This window comes from Manis javanica, chromosome 7 (assembly GCF_040802235.1).
Source record: "Manis javanica isolate MJ-LG chromosome 7, MJ_LKY, whole genome shotgun sequence".
Classification (NCBI taxonomy): Eukaryota; Metazoa; Chordata; class Mammalia; order Pholidota; family Manidae; genus Manis; species Manis javanica.
This window is the reverse complement of record NC_133162.1, coordinates 33,662,541-33,680,049: the sequence shown is the minus strand read 5'-3', so window position 1 is coordinate 33,680,049 and position 17,509 is coordinate 33,662,541. Positions and strand designations below refer to the sequence as shown.

The 17,509-nt window shown below is 43.2% G+C and overlaps 1 protein-coding gene across 3 annotated transcripts in view; it reads right to left on the bottom strand.

Annotated features, from left to right (window-relative positions):
• Positions 1 to 17,509, bottom strand: part of MYOF (myoferlin) — a 158,575-nt gene that overhangs the window by 20,574 nt on the left and 120,492 nt on the right. For all 3 annotated transcript variants that reach the window (XR_012133124.1, XM_073240687.1, XM_073240688.1), the window contains 11 exons: positions 16,259 to 16,440; positions 16,010 to 16,168; positions 15,790 to 15,888; positions 14,675 to 14,836; positions 12,620 to 12,785; positions 10,069 to 10,145; positions 6,086 to 6,097; positions 4,745 to 4,843; positions 2,799 to 2,924; positions 783 to 938; positions 249 to 340 (listed from right to left, as the gene is read on the bottom strand). Coding sequence is in view for 2 of the 3 variants with exons in the window: in XM_073240687.1 (XP_073096788.1) it covers positions 249 to 340; positions 783 to 938; positions 2,799 to 2,924; positions 4,745 to 4,843; positions 6,086 to 6,097; positions 10,069 to 10,145; positions 12,620 to 12,785; positions 14,675 to 14,836; positions 15,790 to 15,888; positions 16,010 to 16,168; positions 16,259 to 16,440 (1,330 nt within the window). In the remaining variant the exon portion in view is untranslated. The remainder of the gene's footprint in view (positions 1 to 248; positions 341 to 782; positions 939 to 2,798; positions 2,925 to 4,744; positions 4,844 to 6,085; positions 6,098 to 10,068; positions 10,146 to 12,619; positions 12,786 to 14,674; positions 14,837 to 15,789; positions 15,889 to 16,009; positions 16,169 to 16,258; positions 16,441 to 17,509) is intronic.

The following is a 17,509-nucleotide window of genomic DNA, read 5'->3' as shown; positions in this document are numbered from 1 at the left end:
TGCCTGGTGCCATCACACCCCCCCACCAGGCCTCAGAACAGAGAAGCCCATCTCCTGAAGTGGTTTTATTGTGTTCATGGCACTTTTTACTTCCACTTGGGCACTTCATATTCTATTATCTGCTCTGGTGACTGGAATGTTTGTCTAGTTTGCAGTCAAGTTTCAGAGGATAGAACACAGCTTGGCACATCCTCAGTACATACACTGTGAAAAAATGAACCACAGAAAAATTTAGAAATGTGCGTTACCTGCCGAAGACCGGGTTGAGCGTGTTGGGAATGTAGTGGTCTCGATCTTCAATTGCTTTTTTGCCCAACGTTATTTTTATATAAGGGTCACACTGTGGGGACAAAAGAGAGGGCATGCTCTGTTATCCTGGGATGCAAGTGTAAGTCAGTTTCTGGGATAGGCTCAGGGGTGCCTCCACACCCTCTCTTGCGGGGCTGGCGAGGTCTGAGCAGTATTTCCCTTTCAGAGGCACCCAGCCAGCATGCCTTCAGAGAAGCCTGTTGGGGTGCAGAGGGTGGCAGGGAGGAGTGACAGAGAAAAATCTCCTCCGAGGTCACAGCTGTAAAGTGAGAAGCATGAAGCAGAGGATCCAAGCCCCTTCCAGCTCGCAGATAAATCCCCACTGGGACAATCCTCCTGAATAAATCGTTTTGATAGAGTATCTCTCCCCTAGTGAGATAACAGACGCCCAAAAAGAAAGAACAGGACAATTACTGCGGCTGATGACTGTAATTATCTTGCTACAGGAGAAGGCCCCACACCCAAACTCTTACCAGGCCATTGTTGTCCTGGGGCTGGAGCTCTAAGCCTCGAACAATGTAAATCCTAACTGTGCATTCCTGAGGGACGCTGTCAGGTAATTCCCGGAACTGCCTGGGAGGGGCTGGCATGCTGGGGTCATCCGACAGCGAGTAGATTCTAAAGGAGCCCTAAAACAGAGACACACCGATTACTCACAGGGCCCTTGGAGACCTGGGCTGAGGGCTCCTGGTCAGTGACCTCCCCCGCAGGACACTCCGGGGCAGCCACACGGGCTGTGGGATTGGGTGACAGCCCCTCCCTGTGGGACGGGCTCCTTTTTGTGAAAGAACATTTATTGCACTTTGTGTATTTCCAGCAGGGAAAGTGAAATGATGATAAAGTAATTACTAACAGGTCAAGGGGAGAAGAAAGGTCAGGACAGAGGCAGGGAGACAGGGCAAAAATCTAGGCAAGATGGGATGACAAAGCATGACGACAAAGGAGGTAGTGAGGAGTGAAATTCTGCACGTATTTTGAAGATAGGAATAAAAGTGATTGTTTTTGAATCCACTGAAGTACTAAGGGTGATGTCCTTTTCCTTTCATCACCCCTGTAAACCTGTTCCCACACCCAGGCAAACTCCTGTTCATCCCTCAGGTCTCAGCTAAAAGTGTCACCTTTCCCACAAAACCTCCCTGACTGACTCCAGCTGAGTGTGTGTCCTACCAACCAACCCCACACTCACCCCCGTCACGCACTGGCCCCTGCACTTTGAGAGTCTGTTTACTTTATAGTCTTCACTAGATTCTGTGCTTCCTCAGGTGGAATTATGTCTTGCTCATCACTCTATCTCCAGGATCCAATATGGTGATGGGCCTCTAGTAGGGGCACAATAAATATTTTTTGAACTAGTAATTCACCAGGTCAGCTTGAGAGGCCAAATATTTTATCCTGAAACCAGCTTAAGTACAAGAGAAAATTTACTCAAGTTGGAATCAGAGCACGTGGGCCTTGGTTCCAGCTACATTCACGCAGTAAAGTAGCATGAAGTAATAAGCACCTACTATGTGCCAGACACTGGGGCCCCGAAAATGAAGTGAAGGAACCCAGTCTGGCACAGGGATGTTCTAAAGTTGTGACTCATGCTGTCTTTGATTGCTTGGCGGGAAGCGTCATAAGGATTTTGAGACCATGTGAAGTGTATATGCCCTGATCGATTAGTGATGTCTGCTACTGGAAAGGATCAGGGAGTAACAGCACAGGGGCCTTGGATCTGCCAACTGTGGCTGGAGGGAGGGGAGGCCGTGAAAGCAGATGCTTACAATGGGAAAGGTGCTTTAATAACGGCAAGAACCCAGATCTGCAGGAGCCGAGAGCAGGAGGCCCTGCCGAGAACCATCAGGAGGCACTTCACAAAGAATGTGACATTTGAGCTGGTACTGAAGAACAGCAGGAATTTGTCAGACCACAAAGAGGGAAGGAAGTAAGAGTCAGTCCCAAGGCTCCAAGTTGTGAGAGGACAAGGCGTGTTTGGGGCTTGCAAGAGGTCCTCCAGAGCAGGAGGGTGGGGTGGCAGGGGAGACAAGGAGCTTAAGAAAGGCTAGCTCCACCTTAGGAAGGAGTTGAGACTTGATCCAGTGGAAACCCAAGCAATATCTTCAAACAGTCAAGAAATATGATCAGATCTGCTGCACGAGGAATGGACTGGAATGAGATGAGGAAGGTCACAAGGGCCATCAGTTGAGTGGTTGCTGCAGTGGTCCTGCTGAGGGCCTCGGAGTCGGGGCCCAGCGGCAGGGAGGGGGGCTAGATCTCTGAGAGCTTGGGTCCACAGGACTCAAGATTGTATGGCCTGAGTAGGGAGAAAACTGCTGAGAATGGCTTTGCATGTTCTGCCCTGACCCTACATTTTCCTTGTTAGGACCTCCTAGCATCCTTCAGATGTCAGCGTGTATGTTCCTCTTCTAAAGATGGGTTGTCCTTTATTCTAGCTCTATAAGGAAAATAAAGGTGGGTTTTAAAGAGGACAATCTCACAGTTTTACTCACCTTAAACTCTCCTACCACAGAGGGATCTTCATTCTCATCTGATTTGCCTCGATACAGCTTGAAAGTATCTGAGAAGTCTGTCAAGCCTTCAAATTCTGTTACTTCCTCCAGCTCACAGTCATACACCTGAAAACCATCAACACATTCTAATTTCTCATTGAAATATAGGTGAGTCTAAAATAAAAAATACTGATAATACCAAATGGGCATGAGGATGTGGATGGAGCAACTGGAACTCTGATATTGTTAGTTGAGTAGAATGATGCAAACACTTTGGGAAAACATCTGGCAGTTGCTTGTGGAATTAAATATCTGCATATTCTATGATGCAGAAATTGCATTCCTGAGTATTTATCCAAGAGAAATGAAAACATGTCCACATGGTACAGGAATGTCTATAGTGTTATCATCAGAAGAATGACTAAACAAATGGTGGTCTATCCATACAAAAAAACACCACTCCACAGTATTATGATTAGTACACATGGTGTGGGGGGGATCACGGGGAAGACAGTGTAGCACAGAGAAGACAAGTAGTGACTCTGTGGCATCTTACTACACTGATGGACAGTGACTGCAATGGGGCATGGGGGGGGGTCTTGATAATATGGGTGAATGTAGTAACCACATTGTTTTTCATGTGAAGCCTTCATAAGGTGTATATCAATAATACTGTAATGAAAAAATTGTAAAAAAAAAATGGTTAAAGACATTTGGGCACACACACACACACACACCACCACCACCACTCCACAATAAAAAGGGACAAACCATGGATACACATGACAATATGATGGATCTCAAACTACTGTGTTGGGCTATGGAAGCAAGATACACACAAAACACACACTATATGAGCTCGTTTATAAGAAGTAAGAGAACAGGCAAAACCACTCCAGGCTGATGAAATCAGGTCACTGTCTCTTAGAGGGATGGAAGGTTGTGAGTAACTGACTAGAAGTGGGTACAGAGGAGTTTTCTCCAGGGATAGAAATGCTCTTTGCCTTATTTTGGATAGTGGTTTACATAGATGTATATAATTATGAATCATCGAGTGGATTACTTTATTGTGATGTAAATATACCTCAATAAAAAACTAGAAGAATAGTGGAGGAAGGATGGGGAGGGAAAGAAGGAAGCAGAGAGGGAGGGAGGGAGGGACGGAGGAGAGGCAGTGGGACTGATCCACAGGCCAGAATGGATCATTTTTCTAAATTAGCGGTTCTTTACATTCTGGCATTTCTTAAGCTACATTGAGAAGTGATGACAATAACATGAAAGGATGTGGGTTCTTTCCACTTTCATGGGGAAAATCATTTTAGTGGCTAAATAGTTCTCATTTGAAAGTTTTTTCCTCCTAGATACTGTTTGGAAAACTTTAGCATTTGCTTCTACTTGAGTGTGTTGCAGTCTGAAAAACTAAATGAAGAATTGGAAAACTCAAAACCTTAATAGAAAGATAATAGCCAGATCTGCATAGCTCAATACTTTGTCTTCCTCCTGGACACGTGCCCATGTTGTGATTTATGCTGCATACATGTAATAGAATCAACTTTTCAGCTAGTGAAATGGATACCCATTTGGAAGACAGAATGAATCATGTTGACATTTCATGCTATTTTGCAAAAGGACCATGACTTTTAGGTCTCCCTGAGTCAAAATGGACAATTATTGGCCTAACTGGTCCTGACCCATTCCCAACCCTCTGCCAGATGCCCCAAAACTGCAAAGTAGCAGTCACATAACCATCAATCAGTAACTGTCAGTAAGCCCTGGGAATTTTGGCAAAGCCAAAACCCATTGCAAGAGGGCTCTCCAGGGAGCCAGAGCTGCTGGCCCCTTGCATCAGCACATACCATCCAACATTCTAGCCTTCTACTCCGTCTGCCTGGGGCCAGTTTTAATGGATGTTGATCCCCTACCCACAGCAGCTCAGGGCCAGGTACCTTGAGTTTGGAATAGCCTTTCTGAATATATTGTCCACATTTTTCATGTTCCCCCATAGAAGCATAAAATTTACTCCACCAGTCAACAATTTCTTCCTCCTAAGAAAAGACATGTCAAAATGAAAAAAATCTTTAGTGATGACTTGGATTTCCAATCAATGGGAAAAAACAACATATGTAAGAGGAGAAATCGGTACTTCTGAACCTGAAATAGAGATTATATGACTTTTTTTAACATGCAAAATGGATAAAGCATTCATGGTCTTTCTACCCAGAAGTGGGAGGTGAAATGATCATCCTTGGCCTACAGCTATACAAGATAATTCTCTCACACCCTAAAGACACAATCTATTTACTTTTTTCATCCTATTAGCTTATTATTAACATATACAAATAAATTAAAATAAAACTTCCAACATGTTTCCTACTGCTTCATTTCCTTTAGCCCTTTTAGCCAGCAATGCATTGTAAAACAAACAAACAAAGAGAAAAAACCAAACTGACTGAGCTAAGAGTTGGAAAAAACTGGTTCTTATTCAAGTCCTATCCCTTACGTTATAAGCCATACCCGTATGTTACAAGCCATACCAGCTTGGGCGAGTGGTTGAACATCTGAGGATCAATCCTTCACCCACTGAAGGGGATAGTAACACTAGCTGTCTCCACCTACCTTAGACAATTGTTTTGGAAATCAAATAAGACCATTAGGGAAAAGAGCTTTGAAAATGATAAAAGATGAAACAAAAAATAGGGAGGCATTATGGTTCATTCAGACCAGTGGCTCCCAAGCTATCCTTAGAGATTCTAATTCAATCAGTCTGAGACCCGGACCTCCTGCCTGCTTTCATAAGTTCCCCAGGTGATTCCAGTGGGTAGTCCATGCTGAGGACGTCTGGTTCAGCTGGGAGGCTCCTGATTGAGCAGAAGGGACAACACAGCAGAGTCACCTGTGCAACCTTTCCTAACTGCAGAAGGTTGTAACTTATAAAAGGCCGCTACCAATCCCACTCAGATATGTAACAGGAATAGACCCTCATTAGAACTACCCATTGTTTATTTTAATCAACCTGGGAAAGAATGGTGTCACCAAAAATACAGTGTCACCTATAACATAGCCTCCAATTCAGTCTGGGGGAATGGAAGAAGGAATGCTTAAGAAAAACTTTTTTCTTATCTATGTACAGTATATATATGTACACACACACACACAATTATTTCCCCTTTATGGATCAGTAAACTAATCCTGGATTTATGAAAACAAAGTTCTTTATGTACCAGCCAAAGGCAGAAAATACAAAAACACATGAATCTTAAATCGAGCAAAATGTGTACAATAGTTACCTTTTCTGTTAGCTGCTCATCACATGTATGGACAGGAAGGGGACAAGCCATGGAACAGGTCACATGGATATGGAGACCCCCATGAGCATTACGTGTAGAGAAAGAGAGAAGGAGAAGTTATGTTTCATGCATGTTGTATACTATCAACATTTTGATGGATTAAATTACTCAATTCAAGAAGATCTCATAATTAAACACACCTTACTGCTTGGCCTACAGCTATACAAGATAATTCTCTCACACCCTAAAGACACAATCTATTTACTTTTTTCATCCTATTAGCTTATTATTAACATATACAAATTATTAACATATACAAATATGTTATGTTCTTCTCTGAAAATGCACAAAAGAATTACAAACAGTATTAAAATGAAAGGCTTGGCGGTAGCCACCCACATCCCATGTTTCCTAGTTAAGACAATCTGCCAGCACAGTGGTCACAAGGGAGGCAGTGGTGTAGCTGCTATTCTCACCACCTTCAAACCTTTCATTCCATTTCGCTCCTAAATTATATCCCAACTTGGCCTAATTCTCATCCCTTCAAAATCTCCTGTCACAAGATGTTACGTCCAGTACGATAGCATCATGTAGGAACCTTTTTCTGTTTTTACCTTATGTCTAAAAGCACCAAATACATATTCATCCATCAAAATTGTTCTAAGATGTCAAGTTTCCCATTGGCCAAATCCTTCCATTTGAGTTTCTGCATGGAGAACCCACTCCTGATCTCAGAGAACATCAGGAGATCACAGACTGGGGAGCTAGGATGTTTGAGCTGGAGTTTTCTCTTAGCACCTGCTGGTACATTGGCCAAGTTTGCCTTCACGGGCAGTTTGAAGAATTGCTCTCTGGGCCCCCTTCCAGAAATCCTAAATTCAGGCTGATTTCTAATGTGAGGACAGAACAATTCCCCCTGCAGGCACTCCCTGCAGCGCCGTGCGGGGTGGTGGGGGGGTGGTGGGGGGTGGGGGGTGGTGCGGGGGTGGGGGGGTGGCAGTCACAGGGCTTCTTCGGAGAGGCACACCCCTTGGGATTTTCTGGGTTGACTTTTGTTCAGCACATGGAATTTCCAAGAGAGGTAGAGAGAGACAGACAGATATAAATTCTTTCTGTTAGATTCATACCAAAGTGGGATTAAAGATTACATCATCACAGCCAAATTGAGATTTTGGAGAGAGATTTTATGCCAAAAATGCTTTGACATTATGAATGGTTCCTGAATTCACATTTTTCGCCTCTTTATTCACATCTATTTTTAGCGACTCAAAAATCATTTCAAAGAAAAGAATAGTTCATGATTTGAAAAAGCATTATTCAAGACAAACTACTGATTTTAAAATTTAGGATTAGTATGGGAGAATTTATCCAAGCCCGCTTGCTCCTGTGGGAAAGAAACAGAAGCAACTGATGTAATTTGCTTTCTCATTTCCAGATGGCATAGAAGATTCTCCCCTTAGGCTTAAAACAATCACATTTGCTTAAAGATCATCTTTCCCTCCAAAGTCTGCTAGTAGCAAGAATCTGAAAGGAGAATTCAAGACTTCAGCCTGAAGCCCCCGCAGTCCCAGGCAGCCTCATGCATTTGCTTGTCATACATACATGCACTGTCGCTGGAGAAGCCATTTTGCTGAGTGCTGTTGACATACTGCTTAAACACTGGAATTGGAAGGTAATTGTTGAAATGTCCATGTAGGAATGTCCCTGTTGTCTGGCTAATCCTTACCAAATTTGCCCCAAATACTTATTTCTTGCGTTTCTTGTGGTTGTACTGAGCTCTTTTGTTAAGAGCTCCCAGTCGTCACGATACTGGTGTGAGTTTCTGTGAGTGTGAGACTGTCACCCAAAGCCACAGCCTCCAGCTCCCATCAACAGCACAGTCAATTCTGAGCCACTCTCTCAATTTACCCAGATACAAAACCTGACTGAGTTAAAGGTAATAGATGTCCATGACATACACATTACATGTACATGTAATGCATGCATATCACATGCATGCATGTATACTACCTGTGTGTATGTATACTACATGTACATGTAATATAGGACATCAGCAAGCTTGTTATTGGCTCTGCCAAAGCTCAACTTTGCTTATTTCATTTTGCATAGGTGGCTACTGTCTTCCTTGATGAACAGGTGGAATCAGTTTTTAAGGGAGATTCCAAAGCCTTTCCCATCAACACAGTGTACCTCAACTAGGTGTTAGGAGAGCAAGCTGACTGAAGTTATTTACAGAACAGCAGTCCCCCCTTATCTGCAGGGGCCACATTCCAAAACCCCCAGTGGATGTCTGAAATTGCAGAGTACCTAACACTTTATATACTGTTTTTTCTATATGTACATACCAATGATCAAGTTTAATTTACAAATTAGGCACAATAAAAGATTAACAATAGTCACTAATAATAAAATAAAACAATAATAACAATATTCTGTAATAAAAGTTATGTGAATGTAGACTCCATCTCAAAATATTTTACTGTTCTCACCCTTCTTGAGATGACATGAGATGATAATATGCCTATGTCATGCAATGAAGGGAAGTGAGTGACATAGGCATTGTGATGTAGCTTTAGGCTACCACTGACCTTCTGACAGTATCAGAAGGAGGACCATCTGCTTCTGGACCATGGATGACTGCAGGTAACTGAAACCGCAGAGAGTGAAACCACAGAAAATGAAACTGTGAAACTGTGAATAAGGGGGAACTGCTGGACAGTGGGAATGACTGATACTACCAACCCCACTACCCCACTGTTAGGTTGTAACTCAAATTTCTATGCTGTTAACTGAACTTTAACAATGTGTTACTACAGTAGCCTAGTCATCTGTTAACTAGTGCTAAGAAATGAGTGAAAACATGGGCATAGATTGCTTTGTTCTTCTTGATTCTTCCATACCTAGGGGCTACTGAGTACATAGTAAGCATGAATTAAGGACTGATTGACAAAAAAAGCTGGAGGCACATTATAGAAGAGGATCTTAAACTGTCTTTCCCCACAGTAATTATGAAAATGTACACAAAGGATCTTAAGTATATTGTACTTTACTTCTCCCTAGGTGCCTACTGTTTTGTTGGGAGTATTTGGGATTGTTTTGAAAGTGAACATGATAGTTTTGCAAATTTGATATTGTCATCTGTGACTTGAGGATTCCCAGGGAATAGAATCAAACAGACTGCCACACAGTGCTGGCTGTGGAGACGCGTTTAATATGGTCCAATTGTGAGTATGCTTAATGCAGTGGGAAAGAAGTGGATTTTTTTAAAGGACTGTTTATCGACATAACATATTAAAGTGCAGTCATGTGCATTTTTTGGCCAGTTTGCACATTAAAACATGCTGTGAAAGTTCATAATAAATGCCAGTAGAAACAGGGAGATATTTAATATTTTCTTTTTTCTGGGATGGAAGCTTTTTTTCTCCTCTCCTTCTTGTAGAATTGCCTGGAATGGTTTTAAAATAGGGTCTTAAGTGAGCATTTCCACCAATTTCTTCATTTTAAAACCACAATGAATATTAAAATCTGAGATACCCATATACTGACAAATAGGGTCATTAAAAATCCCTGATGCTTCTGTTTATGTAGCGGGGGAAAGAACTGCTGCGCTACATGTTCCTTTCTTCTGAATGTGCAATGCTGCGAAATTGCTCTTGAAATTTCTCTTTCTGGCAAATCATTTCATTCACACCTGACTGCACATTAGAATCACTCAAATATACTGATGTCTAGGTTCCTTTTCCTCTTGGAGGGTGAGGCCTGAGCCTGGATACTATTGTATACATCCTGGGTAGCTGAGGGCAGAGGATACTATCCTACAAAGTCATCATAACTTGATGAGTGCAAGATTCAAATTCTTTATCTTGATAAATTGGTTTGATTGTTATTTTAATTGTCTTGAGTAGCTTGACTGAATTCACCCAAAACTTAAGACACCTGAAAGATAAAACTGGCATTATCCAACAATGAGCTTTGAAGCCTACCTTTGAGGCCAGTAATGGTTTCGTGTCTTCTATTTCAATAATGACCTCTCGGCAGGGTGGAGTAGACAGAAGGGAGGCTGCAAGACAGTTTAATCACCTAAGACACTTAGAAAAATACAGTGGTAAACATTCTACTCCCAGTTTAACAGTCACAGAGTGAATGGTAACATTTACTCCTGGATGAGACGTACTCCATGGAGAGAAGCACACCCGAATGGAGAAAATAACGTCCAAGTTAATCACTTCTTCCAAAGTACGATTCAATTCTAGACAGTTTTAGGGCACTATATGGACCCTTTTCTTTTGTCTTGGACAATTAGTCCAAGGCAGGGGTGGGGATGAGAGGTATGTCTACCCTTTATGAAAGAAGGCATCAGGCAGAAAGACATTCAATAGGAGGCCAGAACCCAGACAGAACACACTCAGCCAAGCCGGAAGAACTTCCTGTTTAATCCACCTGGACAACTGACCATGGGACATAAGGGAGGGGAGGGAGGACATATCTTAGGCACCCACCATGTGCCAGGCAGTAGGCTAAACCCTTTACATATGTTTTCTCATTTAATCCTTCAATATGTACCATTATTCCCATTATAAAGATTAAACACAAACTGAGGCTAAAAAAAGCAAATCACTTGCTTCTGATTAAATAATTAGTAGTAAGTGGAAGTAAGGAATCTAAGTCTGTCTGACCCCAAAGCTTGTGTTTTCACCATCATACCAGAGCCCAGAGCAGAGTAACCTCTCAATAATGTCAGAGAAATGACTGGGGGGATACTGGGGAGGCAGCAAAGACATTTACTAAGCATCTATGATACCCCCACTATGCTAGGTCATTTTATATGCATGTGGCACCTCCGTGGCTATCAACAGTTTCTCCAATTGCAAGACAGGCACCCCAGGGACTCCTGACAACTATAGCAAATGAGAATGTGACAGCCAGATGGGCAGGCACGTGGGAACACCACTGCACGCAAGGGCCTTCTATTATCATTTCTCCACTTGCCATCCTTGTGGAAACCAAAGCCTTAGGGACAGGAGGAAAAAGCTACTCTGTGTGCTTCTAACATCATGCCAACCAAGTGCATCTCACAACTCTTACCCTATCATTCGCTTTCAGAACATACCTGATCGATCTAAAATAATAGATTCTGGTCTTGGGAGCATTATGCTCCCCCATACTTAAGTATGGACTCCTGAAGGATTTTCCTCTTCAGGGGCTCTCTGAAGCCTTGACCACACTTGTAATGAATTACATAGACTCACCAGGAGACCTCTGCCTCAGGCCCAGCAACCCCTGACCAGCAGGTGCAAACAGGCCCACACAAGCAGTCCTGGAAGTTTTCAGAATTTGTACCTTCCTAATGCTTTCACATATTTGGATCAATAAACTTTCTTTCGTGAAATCAGTAGGGAAAGCACCAGGACAATGGTTTTTCTCCATTTAGTAACCCCGAATAAAACAATGCCTTTAGTTACAATAATCCTCGTTATTAAATATGTTGCAATTTTAGGCACCGTCAATTCAGCACAAAATGCTTTGCATGGGAAATTTCTAAATAAACTCATGTAGGCTTTTTGCTCAAGTGTGACTGAGGATTTCATTTTTTCCTCTTCTCTGAATCGGGGATACAGGATGCTCAAACGCACAAAGCAGATGAGTTCCAGAGACTCTGCAAAATCAGTACCAAACCTTAATGAAGATTAAATAGAACTGGTTAGCAGCACAGCTATTTAAATAGAAGACATCTGTTTCAGTCTTGAGGCTACCAATGATCATCTCACTGAGGCTGTGCTGGTTTTCCAGTGGGTATGAGGCCAGAATCCCTGGGATCTTGTTCACTGATGTGACCCAGTCCCCAGCCTCTAACACGGACCTTGGCACATGATAAGCTAAAAAACAAGGCATTACTGAATAGACAAGAGCAAAATGCTATTCATTTGTTATTATTTATTACAAAACTCTAAGGTCAGTGTTAGCTTCCGCTTTATCACTCACTCATTACGTGACCAAAGGTAAGTTACTTAAACTCAGCAGGTGTCATTTTTTTCTCTGTGGGTAGCAACAAAATAATGTCTTTCAGCCTGCATCACAATGATGTTGTGATACCTTAATGAGGTGGGACAACAGATGGAATGCAATTTAAAATAAAATACTCCCTCCCTCAGTGCTCACTAGGGAGCCCCTGTATTTCTCATACTGGACTGCAAGCACTCATTTCCTTGTCTGTCTTCTCTGCTGGACTACATGACAAGCTCATGGAGCACTAAACATCTCCTACAGAGAAGTTTTATTTCATCCAGGGACAGGTTACTTCAGAAGGCAATAGCTTGAGTGCTGGGTCCCTCCACAGTGAGGTGAGGGCTCACATCTAGCCCTGCCACCCACCAACTATATTAGCTTGGGAAGCTATACAAGCCATTATAAATCAAACTGGTTCCTCATCTGCAAAATCTGGACAATGAATACTTCCTTTAAAAAGGTTTGTAAAGATTAAATCAGATTATGCATGGAAAGCCCCAAAATGATACTTATAGACTTGCACTTTACCTTTTAGCTGTGGCACAATGTCTTCCTTTCCTGCATAAGGGTCACAGCGAAAGCGGTCCAGGTGGTAGATGGTGCACTGGCCCACAACAGGCTTCCGCCCAAACTGCCTGTGGTCAATGACCTTGATCACCAGCGGAGGCATATACAGTTCCTCCTTGGGCAAGAACTGGGGGTCGGAAAGGAGCCGTCACTTCTCTGTATAAGACCTGACAAGGGCAGCTTTGCCAATAACTCCCCCAGAGGGACCACCAGACCCTTTTTGCCCTTTTGGTGTAGCCCATTGTACTCCCAGTAAGTTGCTCAGTAATTTAGTTCTAGGCAAGCAGCACAGTGCTTAAGAGCATGAGCTCTGAGCCAGTCTGCAGGATCAAATCCTGGCTCTGCCCCTAGACACTGCACAACTGGAGGCAAATTAGCAATGCGTGTTATCTCCTAAGTAATAATAGGCTCGTTCAATTCATATACATGTGAAGTGCTTAGAAACAGGCCCTGAGGACCTGGCTCTGCTCTGTAACAGGAAGTAGACAACATTTAGTTAGAATTTAGAAGTGACCGAAATAAAACTGAATCTCCAAGGGAATTAACTGTGGCATGGGAATCTTTTAGCCCTGGAAGTTCAGTGACCAAATGGGATGCTCATTAGTTCCTCCACATTCCTCCTAGTTCATCCACGTGGAATTTAGTGGCCTGGCTGATTGGGGAATCACGAACTGGTCTTGGGGCCGGCCTGGGATGTGGTTCAGGTGAATTTCCGTCTCTGGGCTTGTACAGGAATAGAAGCTGGGGTTGACTGAGTGGCTTTCCTTGTCTGTGGACTGAGACCAGAGTCAAGTCTAGGATGTAAGAGGGGGAGGGCTTGGGGAGTGGACAAGGATGGGTGAAGGGGCCCAGGGGCGATGACTCTGGGATTCTGGCTCAGAGCATCCATCGCAGTCCGCAGCGTGTAAGGGCAAGAGCATGGGCTCCTGACTGGGGCCACCCACTTGGTAGCTGAGTCCTTTGTGTAAATTACTTAACCTCTGGGTCTCCTCCAAAGTGGAGTTAAGAGAGGTGAAAACACCTGCCCTGCAGGTTAGGGTAAAGAGCAAACACAGGATGCATGACTGCAGCTAGTACCAGGTGTGCTGCCACTGTCTGTCATGATCGCTGCAGCACAGGCGTGACCTGACATTCACTATAGGACGTGGATAAGGTGTTTCCCTTCTCTCAGCCTCAGTTTCCTCATTTGTAAAAGGAGAAGTTAAGCCACATGGACCTAGAATTCAAGAGTGAGGTGTTGGGAGACCCCAAATGACCAGGGTGGGGAAAGGCATGGGAAGGTTCTGGGCCTTCTACCCCATCAAACTGAGGAAATGCCTTTATTTTTATCTTTTTTCTATTGCAGAGTAAAAAATAGATTTTCTTCTTTAAAACATTATGGATTTAATTGCTTTGAAAATGGAAAGACTGGGTGACCTCTTTTTGCTCCAAAATACTGTGAGGTCTACAGCAGAGGACCGTGAACCAGCACTCATACTGTCGAATTTCTAGTAACCAGAGGGTAACTTTAGTGGAACAAAGTGGGTGCCATACCAGGGGCACCTGGAGGTGGGGCACAGCTCTGGGCTATCAGGACGTGGCCCCATCACCCGAAATGAGTTCCCCCACAGCTGCCCTTCCCTAGCCAGCCTAGAAGGTTCTGGTTCATGTATACCTGCAGGGGTGTGGCAGAGGGTTAAAACCCTGCCCTCAGGGGATTGACCAAGAGCCTATAATTGGTAACTGAATAGATGGACAGCTTATTGGAGACATACCTAAGAATTGCGCATAAATATCTCTGTGTTGCTGGGGATGTTTGAAGCTTTCAGAGTCTGTCACTAGAGTGTGAGAATCTAAGGGGGAAGTCACTGACAAGCTGAACACAAGGCAGGGTTTCCTATTTGTTGTCAGATTTTGGAAATATATACACTGTGTGACACACACACACATATATACATATATATGTGTATATTCATATTTGAAATAAAATTCAGCTACTCAGCACACACAGGCTGCTCCAGAGTCTTGATACTGTACCACTTTCATGAAGAGAACAGAACTTGGGAAGTTGGGTGTCTTCTTAAGGTTTTTGATCACTACTGATTCTACCCTTTCCCCTCCACACTCCACAATGAGACTGGGCGATGTGATAGAAGCCATCTGGTAGTTTTTCATATTTCTTAAGCCCCAAGCTAGAATCTAAGAACACAAAATAAAGAGAAGGGAGGGAAACCCAATATATTAAAAATAATGTTCAAAAGGAAAAATTTGTCCTTAATAACTGGTAAATTCTTTAAGGTTGATGGGTGTGGATTTGCCTAAAATCTCTGAGGCTGTTACCCTAGAAAGCCTGTGGGTCATGCAGGGGAAGCAGTTTGCTCCTTTCCTTCTGCCTGAGCTGCTAAAAAATAGAGCAGGTAAGAGTGTAGGAATCAAATCCTGGCTGTGCCACATTATAACTCTGAACCCTGCCTGGCAAGTTAGTAACCTCTCTGTATCTCATCTACAAACAGGACTGACAGTCTTATCTATCACAGGGTTATTTTGAGGATCAAGTGTAAACTTCTTAACACAGTGTCTGATATGGAAGCATTGAAAAATGATAGCTGTTGCTTAAAGCCAACTGCTTCAGTCTTTGAGAACTCAGTAAGACCACGTGAGAATGGAAATCTCCAGGTCACAGTTTCTCAACTGGACACACCTCAAGAGTCAGCCAGACACTGTACATCAAGCTATCTAATTAGCTCCATCCACCTACATCTGCTCCAACTGTCCAACATGTCACCATTTCTATTTAATCCCTTCCCTCTCTCTGCCTCTGCCTCTGCTTGGGTCCCCTGCTCTCTGCACACACAGACACACTGTTCTGCATCCATCTTCCCTCTCCCAGTTTTCCAGTTGACATGGGAAACTCAGAAATCAACAGGCCTCCAGGAAATGAGAGCTTCAGAATCCCTTGGTAAAGTTGGAATTGACCTGTTCTTGTTGCTTCAACAAGCTATTTCCAAGCACATTTCAAATTTTTGGACCATTCTGTGGGAAGTTGAAGACAGCAAGGAATATTCAGCAAGATTCCATTTCTTATATGAAGGGTTCCAGTCCTGCAGCTACATCCATTTGATTTGATGAGTAACAGTCAGAGAGCAGCATACCTCAATAGCAGTGAGCTGAACCACAGGCCTGATCCCCTGGGGGACCATGTACAGATTTGGGGCCCTTTGTGATGGAAGAATGGGAAGGTTGGAGCCATCCTGTGAAACAAACATGCAAAGGTGAAGGATCCCTTTAGTTTAAGTAAACAGTGCTGAGTTATTAACAAGTGTTTTAAGCAGCTTCTCGGAGAGAATATATGAGTGAGAACTCAGCAAATACCTTGTGCCTCAGAATCAGCTCTGCAGTTACAAGAACATCCCCACAGGCCTTGTTTCCATTCATTACTGGGTACCAGAGAAGTTTGGGTGTGATGTCCATTTCTGAATTTAGTTTCACCAGAGGAGAGCACATGCTTCGTCCTAAAAACTCATCTTTGCCCTAGAAAAACAGGCCGTCCTTAAATTCCATAACGAGCATCCCTACCAATCATCATCATTTCCCATTTCTTAGGAATTCTACATTACCTACCACTTGGTCATTGTCAAAAAGTTCGATGATAACTTTGGGTGGGTTCTGAAGAACCGTTTGGGGTTCCCCATAGATCTCAATTTCATCAAATAAAATTGTTTGGTCCCATGTGGGATTCAGAGTTGAGTGGATGATCTCAGTGGTTTTGCTTCGATGCAGGAAGGAGACATGAGCATATGGGTCTACAACAGAAAAAGAGAATAGCAGTGGGCCCATGGCTAAAGTCTAGCTCCCTGGGACCATGCATTTCAGCTGCTTGCTTTTCCTCCAGTTACACTGATCGTGGACTCTCACCACCCACCGAGGAGATGGAAGTTGCAGCAATCAGGATGTGCCAGGGGCAGGCTGGCCTGCTGATGGGGCCTGTCAGTGTAGCAGAGGCTACTGAAGTGTGATGAGAGCTGTCTCTCTGGAGTATGTCCCCACCAAGTTTCACTGGGCGCAGTCTTTCTTGGCACTGCACTCACCATTAGGAGTGCAACAAATTGGATAATAGATATGCCAACAAATTAGACAACACAGGAGACATGGGTACATTCCTAGAAATATACAGCCTCCCAAGGCAGAACCATGAAGAAACAGAAAATCTGAACAGACCAGTAATGAGAAGGGAGACTGAATCAGTAACCAAAAACCTCCCAAAAAAAGAAAACCCAGGACAATGTATGATCAATTAATTTTCAACAAAGTCACCAAAGATACACAATAGAGAAAGAACAGTCTCTTCAATAAAGGGTGTGGGGAAAACTGGACATCCACATGCAAAAGCATGAAACCGGACCCCTGTTTTATATACACACAATAACCAGTTCAAAATAGATTAAAGACTTGAACATCAGACCCGAAACCATAAAACTCCTAGAAGAAAACATAGGTAGTAAGCTCCTGACGTTGGTCTTGGCAATGACTTTCTAAAAATTTGACACCAGAAACAAAGGCATCAAAAGCAAGAACTAAACAAGTGGGACTGCATCAAACTAAAAAAGCTTCTGCACAGCAAAGGAAACAATAGCCATGGTATGAAAATAATCTGTGTGTCCATAGATGGATGAAGAGATACAGAGAATGTGGTATATATAATTTAGCCTTTAAAAAGAAGGAAAACCTGCCATTTGTGACACATGGATGAACCTGGAGAGCATTATGCTAAGTGAAATAAGCCAGACAGAGAAAGACAAATACTACATGGCATCCCCCCTTACAAAAGAGTCAAACTCCTAGAAACAGTAGAAAGGTGGCTGCCAGGGGTTG